The 8,818-nt window shown below is 42.5% G+C and overlaps 1 protein-coding gene across 1 annotated transcript; it reads right to left on the bottom strand.

Moving 5' to 3' along the window:
• Positions 1 to 1,037: 1,037 nt before the first annotated feature.
• On the bottom strand, positions 1,038 to 3,792 carry LOC115686862 (zinc finger protein SHOOT GRAVITROPISM 5-like). The gene is made up of 4 exons (XM_030612274.2): positions 3,356 to 3,792; positions 3,142 to 3,196; positions 2,702 to 3,064; positions 1,038 to 1,903 (listed from the first exon to the last, which is right to left on the bottom strand). The coding sequence occupies exons 1-4, from the start codon at positions 3,471 to 3,473 to the stop codon at positions 1,132 to 1,134; spliced, it is 1,308 nt and encodes a 435-aa protein (XP_030468134.1). The 5' UTR covers positions 3,474 to 3,792; the 3' UTR covers positions 1,038 to 1,131.
• Between the last annotated feature and the right edge of the window lie 5,026 nt (positions 3,793 to 8,818).

Consider the following 8,818-nt stretch of genomic DNA (forward strand, 5'->3'; position numbering starts at 1 on the left):
CTGTTGAGCGCCACCACGGGTCAAGTGATCAGGGGTTGCTTTTTTCTACATTTGTTACGTCTTATATTTGTTAAGAAGTTTGAAAGCCACGCAAGGTGCCACTTCAGCACCACATCAGTGGACTACATAAGTATTTTCATTTACTTTTTTTAACGAATGACCAATTCGAACAAAAAAAATTCGGGTGCCATTGTTCATTTTTTTCTTTAGCTTCCATCGTGAAAGTAAATAAGGTATGTGTATCTTATAAAATCAATATTTAAATTCCTCCACAAGTCCAACCGGTTGCCATGAACTTGTGCAACAAATATATATGGTCAGAATTGCACCATTATTAATTATAAATAATGGTACCGTCCTCTTAGCAAAGTCCTTTTCTTATTGCAGTTGAAGTCTATGTTCATGTCCGAGACGGACTCATAGTTTTTTGCAAATAAATATTCTGTCGTTGAGTTTGATCTTGGTTGCATAATGAGTGTGCTTAATTATATGCAAAAATTGCAAAAGACACAGAGTATTGAGAGCCGTCATTTAAGAGAGTTAAGAGTGAGAAAACTACTTTTTGTGATTAATTCTTGTGGGTCCAAGGTTAATTTAGAATCGGGAGACACTTATGTGTTAGTGTATTGAGCGATTTTAATATCAAATTTGTCAATTCTATTGGAACTAGCTCGTCGATCTCTCCCTGTGGAGTACATACACCATGAACTACATAAATCCGTTGTGTTCAGGTTTACTTTTCCAATTTCTTTCTTACTCCAGTCGTTTTGTTGTTCACGCTTCAATATTAGTCATAGCAATAAAATTTTTACAAAGCATTGAATATTGGCCCACGTATCAAAGTACGCACTTTCAGTCCAGGCCAATTAGAACATCAATTTTGTACACTAGTCTGTATCTCGCATTACTCCAAGAAGAAAAACATCAAAAGCAACGAAGACACTACAACATTGGTCAGGCACTGCCTCTGAGCATATTAATTGAGGACGAACAATGAAATTAGTTGGGGAAAGGAAGGAGAAGGCACAAATAAGGAGGGACTTCTCAGCCAGAATAAACTTAATAAAACCATTATAATTTAGAGCTCAAAGAAAAATCTAAATTATTGCTCGACCTCTTTTAACGCAATAATCACTCTCCCTCTCCTTCTGTGGTAGCTGAAGACACGTAGCTTATGGCGAGAGAGGTCTCGTCGCATGCTGCCGCGATGACAGACGTTGTCTGGAACTGTTGTTTGCAAGCCGGGCAAGTGATCTGCATGATGGTGGAGCTTATCTTCTTGGTTGCTTGTTCTCTCAACACCAGAGCTCGTTCGAGCTCGGTCTGAGCTTGCAGTCTCATCTTCTTGGCGTTGGCCAGCTCGAGCTCTGCTATCTCGACCTGCCTCTTCGCCTGCTGCCTCGCCTCCTCGGCGAACGCCTTCTCGGTCATGGCCAGCTTTATCTGCTCGCTCGCAAACTCCCTTATGCTCGCCGCCTCCGACATCTCAGGTTCGCGCCTGCAATAATGCTCCCACGTTGTAGAGCTCTTGGTGATGGCCAATTCGTCCTTGTTTGCATCGGTGGACGACGAACCAATCGAAAGCTTCAAGTTGTCCGCGAACTTTTCGTTTGAGTTCTGCGTCGCGCACAGGCTCGACGACGACGATAGCTGAAGCTCAAGGTTGTGGTGGGTAGAAGATGTTGAGGGATTGTACATGTCTGAGTTGAGGAAGATGGTCTCTGCTGGTTTCGGCATTCGGAATCCGGGAAACGGTGAGGGCAGTACGCCGAAATTGGCTTCGCTCGAGGGGCTAGTGCTAGAAGCGGTTTGGGACGAGCAGGCCGGCTGAGCCGCCTGCATCTCCGGTGGCTGAGCTGGGCGGACGGTGCACGTGTCTTGGTGTTCTATGAAACTCTCTACCCTGAAAGGACCAAAACAAGATGAAGATCATAAGACCGAATTAAGATACGGCTTTGTCTTTGTCTGGATGTCTATAGCAAACCATGTCAAGAAACAACAATCAAGACTTGTTCATGCAGGGTTAACAAGAGACAAGCCAATAAAAAACTGCGCAGATGACTAGGTTTGCAACATTAATTAGAGGAATAAACAACAGAAACAAGACGGGAGCGTCTTTTAAAAAAAACAATTATAAAAGAGTAGGCCGTGTCATCAACCAAAAAGAAATGCCATCGGAAAAAGTGATGGGGTTGCTCATTATGAGTCAAATGGCTGGCTAAGAATCTTTATAAAAATAAAACAGAAAAAGTAGGAACACGAGGCTGGCCTGGCAACTGTACCGGGGAAATCATTCTTGGATTCGGAATAACTAATAATAAACTCTTGCAGTTTAAACAAAAAGAAAAGCAATGTATGATGATGATAACTTCAGAAAACAACCCAGCAAGTTCAAATGCTTTTATAGGCCAGAAGCAGCTTGAAGGGGGAAAAGAAACAAAACAAAAGGGTTATCCAAATTGCTTCGAACATGCTTGCCTCCTCTACATGAACATAACCCTAGGGTTTTATGACAAATAAACCCCACACAGCATCATGCAAGATTGCCGGGGAGCGCAGCCTTTTTATCTGCTCAAGCTGTTACAAATAGTCGAAAAGTACATTTCGTGTATTGATTACAATCACAACTTCTCAAATCTGGAAAGAAAACAAGAAGAGCGACAAAAATTCAAGTCAAGAATAAATCGAAGATCAATTATACCTGGAGAAGACGCGGCCGCAGTCACAAGAATGTCCCCGGGTGCCGCAGGTCTTGAGGTGGGCCTTGTAGTCGGACTGGACGGCGTAGCCCTTGGAGCACCGCTCGCAGACCCACTGCTTGTGGCTGCTGTGCTTCCGGCGGAAGTGCTTCTTGATCCCGACGAGGTCGCCGAGCGCGTGGCAAGGGTCATGGTGGAGGCAGCTCGGCTCGGGGCACACGTAGACCCGCTTCCTCCGCGCCTGGTCCTGATCGGCGGCCCCGCGGTCCCGCTTCAGCAGCTTCCACGGCACCTTGTGCCGCCTCCGGTGCATCTGCAGGTTCTGATCCCTCTGGAACCCTTGATTGCAGATCTCGCACACATACCTGCAAAAATCTTAAGCTATCATATACAGACGGCGAAGCCTAAGCGAGCGGCCGGGGATATTATTTAACTTCTGAACCTGTCGGACTCAAGGAGGGTCTTCGGCGACAGCGAAACCACTTCTGCATCTGGATCTGTTGAATCGAGAAAAGGGGAAGTTCTTGATTAGGTCTAGATCATTGTTTGAGTGGGTATTCAATTCGATTTGGAACTGTGTATGAGAGAAAGAAGAGAGAGCTTTCGTGATAAATTCGGGTCGATCTTTTTTTCTCGTTGTTGTCTTCTCCTTTTACCTGGAGTGCCTGCAGGTCTTCTCCTTCTTTTGCTGTTGGAGAAGGCATTGATCTCTGAGGGGCTGATGGCAGAAGCAGCGTTGGAAGGAGGAGAGTTAGGAGGAGGGTTATGGAACATATGGGAGGGTCTCAGCTTATATTTATGAGCGGTGTATTTGTGCTTGTGTTGGTGTGAGAGAAGAAAAAAATCTATGGAATTCCCCACGCACACACGCACACACACACACCAGCACAGAGCTCTTGTGGTGGTGGTGGTGGAGCTGTGTTGAATAGTGGGTTCACTCAGCTTTACCGAAACACAAAGCCTGATGATGGGCAGAGAGAGAGAGAGAGAAAGAGGGAGGGAGAGGACGTGAGGAAAAAAGCTCTTTGCTTTCTGAAACCAGCTTTCTTTTGAGCCTTTTTCTTTCTGAGAGCTTTCTTGGCTTTGTGGGTTTTTTTCTCCTTCCTTTTTCAATTGACCCCCCCCCCCCCCCACCCACAGTAGGTCAGCAGGGAAGGTTGAGCCAAACACTTGCTAATCAAGCTCCTGTTCAGATGAGAGAGAGGAAAGAGAGGAGAGAGAACTGACTCTGACCCAATCACGTTGCTTCAAACTTCGGGCCACACATACACAACACAAGCATTTGGACAGAAACAGGAAAACATCCCTCCCACAAGAAACAAACAGTCATTGTTCATCATGGCACTGTAAGACGTTTTGCATGAATAAATGCAGGCCGGGCCTCCGCCAGCACGTGAGCCCGCGCCCTCCTCACGTGACACCTCCCTCTTTGTTATTTTGTTTCACACAACGTCCCCCACTTCCCCCCTTAAAAAGGAAGGGTTGGGTAGAAACTGAATTGATGTTTGTCTTCATTGACTGATGTTAAAGGAGCTGTTGGAGTTTGTTGATGGAACTAGCAAAACTTTATATTAATGTTTCAGAAGCAGCTTTTCTAAAAGATGGATGGATGTATTAAAGGTTATTCTGATTTCTGAGAAGTATCATAAACTATTTCGTTTTTTGTTTTCATAAGGGAATCTGAACAATTCGGCTCAACTAATGTATACAGGTGTGAATAAATCGCTCTATCCACATCCATCTTGTAAATCTCCGATTGTAAGATGATGCACATTGTCCCCGTGGTGATTAGAGATGCCTTGATTCGAACACGGGAATCGTGAAATCCAAATTAAACGCTTAAACCATTTAGTTAGCTCTTTTGACATTAGCTGATTTTCTTAAATCCTTCTTATGTTGAATAAATGTGGTAAAATTGTCGCCGTGCACGAGATGAAACAAATGGAACAGGCCACTCTCCTTCACTTGTGCCCTCTCCTTTCTCGTTCGCCAGTTTTAAACCCCTATTAATGCCACATGACGGTGTCAATATCACCACAAGTGAATCTTGATTATGTGCTTGGACATTGAAACAAAATAACTTGGACATTGAAATAGACATGCCACAGATTAACTCTAGCTAGATGTGCCTTTCAATGTAGAGCAAATTCTCAAGCCACACGCATTGCCCTTTCGATCTAGACAGCCCAATGCAAGGCCTATCAATAAGTCTAATCTCATATGTAGCCAATATTATAGCGACTAGTGTCATGAGGGAGTTGACATGCCCTTTAGAAAATTTGTTCAGAGCTTACAATTTGTATTGTATGAGAAAAGGACACTAGAAGTGTCATAACTTTCATATGACGTTTACTTTATTACTAAAACTTTTCGATCGATCACTTTAGTGTCACATTGGAGGAAAAACAATCACTTAAGTGCATGCAGCAACAAATTCCAATGACTCGTCCTACGCGGCATTTCAAATTAAACTATGACTCTGACGTAGGTTATTATAAAAAAAAATTGAGATTCAATATGGAAAATTCTTCGCCCAACGTGTCAAAGTGAGCAAAACGACATTAAAGTCGGGTAAAACTCTCTCTCAGAAAAAAAAAATCCATCTCTGTTGTTTACAGCGTTCAACTATGATTCCAGAAGAATCATATACAGCTGCAAACAAAATGAAACGAGCGAAAAATCACGACTGTAGGATTGAAAACCGGAAGAAGAGCTTGCTTTTACTAGGAGGTGTGGATCCGAGGAAGTCAAAGAAATTGGGAGGTGAGTTTGGTCTAGTTTCGGAAGAGAAGAAGAATTGCGTGTTCGGGGGGGTTTGCTTTTCCACGATGATGAGCAAAAGGGCAAAAGAAAAATAATAACAATAAAATAGAAAAAATTATCCATGTCCTGCTTGTTGTGTATGCTTGCATTGAGAAGTAACAGAGCGCTCTCTCTAGAGCTGAAAGAGCAAAGCTTTGTTCTGTCGATAAAGAATAGAGCTCTCTCGCTTGCCTTCATGATGCTCCAATTCTCGCTCGCATAGCTGGAGACGCGAAACCAAAGAACGATCAAAGAAGAAACGGGTTCTTCGGGCTTGAAGCAGGAAGAGGAGGCCTTGCCATGACGATGAGGCCGCGAGTGGCGGATTAAAGGCAAGGCTTTGCGGTGAAATCACATCATTAAGAAGCTTTGAACATTTCCCAACCGTGAAGTGTGAACTTCTCAACCCACAATTTGATAAGGTGATTTTGCTCCAATTTAAGAAATTAGGGGTTGGGGGTTCTTCAAGAACACAATAAATTTTGCCCCAATTTTTTTATTTAAGATTCATGATGATACTCTGAGAGAGAGAGAGAGAGAGAGAGAGAGATGATTCCATTTTGGCAATGAGTTGGAAAGAATGTTTGGAGTAATAAATTATTAAGACGTGGTTTCTGTGGCACGTGAAGGAAGCCTCACCTGCCATCATCTTCCCCAAGTGTTTAGGATTCCAAATCTTGATAAATTATTATTATATATGTATATGTCACTATTTGCTCTTCTATAATGCTTGACTTTGGGATAAAGTCTAGCTATCTTCGACCTTTTTAAACATAGAAAAATTCAATCTTCTGGCATTCCATGTGGGATCAAGAAACAACTGATATCCTTGCTTATTCCAAGTCCACTCCACATGGTCCCAGCTTTAAAAATAAGAAGAGCTCCACTTCGTGGTCTTCTAATTTTTAAAGTCCCCAAGCCACTGATATTGAATTTAATTGAAAAGTTGGGCTCCAAAACTTAAATGAATAAATAGAGAGACTATACGAATACAAAGAATATAAAAACCCAAATGTCACAGGCGATATGGGATATTTTCAACACTTCTTTCGTGCGCAAGTCAAATCAGGAGCGTTACACGAAATTTGAGCGAAATGGACTGAATTTAACTTTGATATCATATTAAAAAGTTTACACAAAAAACTTTAACTAATAAGTAGAGGGAGATCATATGTATATAATGAGCATATAAACCTTCAAGCAATGTGGGATACTTTCAACATATGTCGTCGGTAGTTTCGGACACGAATGGAACAAGGAATCGTATGTGAGCAGATGAGACATGAAATGCGAAGGAAGCTGCGTCATCCATGGAGTTTGATGATGCCTTGTGTCGAGGGGAGGCCCAACCAGAGTGACACCCTTCAAAGCTAAGCCCTTACTGTTAAACGACAGAAGTTCCCCTTCGGCATCTCTCGTTCCTGAATATTGAGAACTTGAGAAGTACATCATGCCTATGCTGGGGCAATTTGCTAGACAAAAGCCACTGACCAAGGCTTGACTCTGATGTCATAAGTGTGATATGGGGAAAAAGTATCAAAAACGTCTTAAACCTTTTGCATTTGTGTCAATTTAATCCTAAACTTTTTTTTGATGCAATTCAGTCCTAAACCTTTTGTATTGGTACTAATTCAGTCATAAACCTTTTGTTTTTGTGCCAATTTAGTCATTTCGGCTAATTTTGATTGGATTTTGCTGAAGTGGACGCCGGCGCTGGAAGGACTGAATTGGCACAAAAACAAAAGGTTTAGGACTGAATTGACACAAAAAAAAAATTTATGACTAAATTGGCATTAATGCAAAAAGTTTAGGACTGAATTAGCAAAAAAAAAAGGTTTATGACTAAATTGGCACCAATGCCAAAGGTTTATGACTTTTGTGACACTTTTCCCGTGTGATATGACATATGTGGCTCGAAGGCAAGTGCTTTTCTAGGGTTTTGTGAAAATTTTCATATAGAGTGGGGCTGTTTTAGTCAATGTGACTAGCTGCATTAGATCTTAATCCTTAAATCTCCTATAAACAAATGGAAACTCTCTCTCCTTTACTTTGAAAGTTTTAACTTGAAAGACATAGATGGGAGTTTCAGAAGTTGATGAAAGCATCTAAAATCTTTATGTTGAGTTTAAGGAAAATAAATGCTTGACCCTTGCACATGGTGCAATTATTTGGTTTCTCTCAGATGACATGAGGGTGTTCACAGTTTGATTCTTCATCTCAGGAAAAGTAGTGAAATTAGTTCTCCGAAATTTGGTTTTGGTACGAACTCCCTTGAACTATTTTGACAGATTGTCGAGTTGGTGCTACACTACACTTTTAGAGAGTGTAAATCATGAGTATGGATCTCATAAATGGTAACCCCTTGTGGCCATTACAAATGTGTTTGGTTCAATTTTCCCAAGGAACTTTTGGCCTCCAAAGCTCATTGGAAAAATGTTGAGGTGTTTGGTAAGCCTTCCCAAGGGGTTTTCGGCTAAATATTGGCCTTGAGAAAGCTGAAAGCCCAATGCTGGTAGGGATCAACATTGGGCTTTTAGCATTTTGGTACATGCTGAAACTAGTTTTTTCTTTCAAAACTACCATCATCAATTCTTAAATTTTTCGATTTTGCCTCTTGTTGTTTCTATTTATCTTCTTTGCATGAGGGCGGTAGGTGAGGGCCGAAGAAGGGTTGGCGAGAGGCCAATGAAGAGTCGGCGAGGTTGCACGACCCAGGTGATCATCGGCTGAGGTCGCACGACTGCCCAAGCGACGGTTGCCTGGGTTGTACAACCCCAGGCAATGAGGCCAGGGGTTACATTGCCCTCGCCGGGGTTCGCACAACCTTTAGCGACGGTTGCTGGTAGGAGTGAGCTTGGTCTAGGTAGGCGGTTCCCACCCTAGAGTCGGGAACCACCCACTAAAGACCAGTTTCGAAAAATTGAAACCGGAAACCACCCGTTGGTTCCATGGACTCACTCGAGAACCAGCGGTCCGGTTCCCAGGTGGCTCCATGGAACCGGTCCCACTAGCCAAGAATAGAGACGGAAAGATGGAGACGGAGATGGAAACGGAAATGGAGAGTCAGAGACGGTGAGGTAAGCATCAACCAAGAAGAGTGAGAGAGTGAGAGTGAGAGTGAGCGTGATGTGAAAGCGAAAGAATGTGTTTCTCAACTCAATGTGAGGCTGTAAACGTCGAACGATTTAAGTTTAATTTAGGGATTTAGGATTTTTCTTTTTTAAAAAAATAAAAATTAAATAAAATAGATTATATTTATTATTATATTACCGGTCCGGTCCGGATGGGCGGGCGAACAGTTCCACACCTATAACTGG

The sequence above is a fragment of the Syzygium oleosum genome, unplaced genomic scaffold, assembly GCF_021117445.2.
Source record: "Syzygium oleosum isolate NSW1041296 unplaced genomic scaffold, Sole_v2.1 Sole_v2.02, whole genome shotgun sequence".
In the NCBI taxonomy this organism is placed as follows: domain Eukaryota; kingdom Viridiplantae; phylum Streptophyta; class Magnoliopsida; order Myrtales; family Myrtaceae; genus Syzygium; species Syzygium oleosum.

Bases quoted from the DNA above. Each gene is read 5' to 3' on its own strand.
- LOC115686862 (XM_030612274.2), bottom strand. From the start codon at position 3,473: ATGTTCCATAACCCTCCTCCTAACTCTCCTCCTTCCAACGCTGCTTCT. The intron at 3,197-3,355 runs GTAAAAGGAGAA...TCGATTCAACAG, and splicing joins AAGACCTGCAGGCACTCCAG to ATCCAGATGCAGAAGTGGTT. The intron at 3,065-3,141 runs GTTCAGAAGTTA...AGATTTTTGCAG, and splicing joins ACCCTCCTTGAGTCCGACAG to GTATGTGTGCGAGATCTGCA.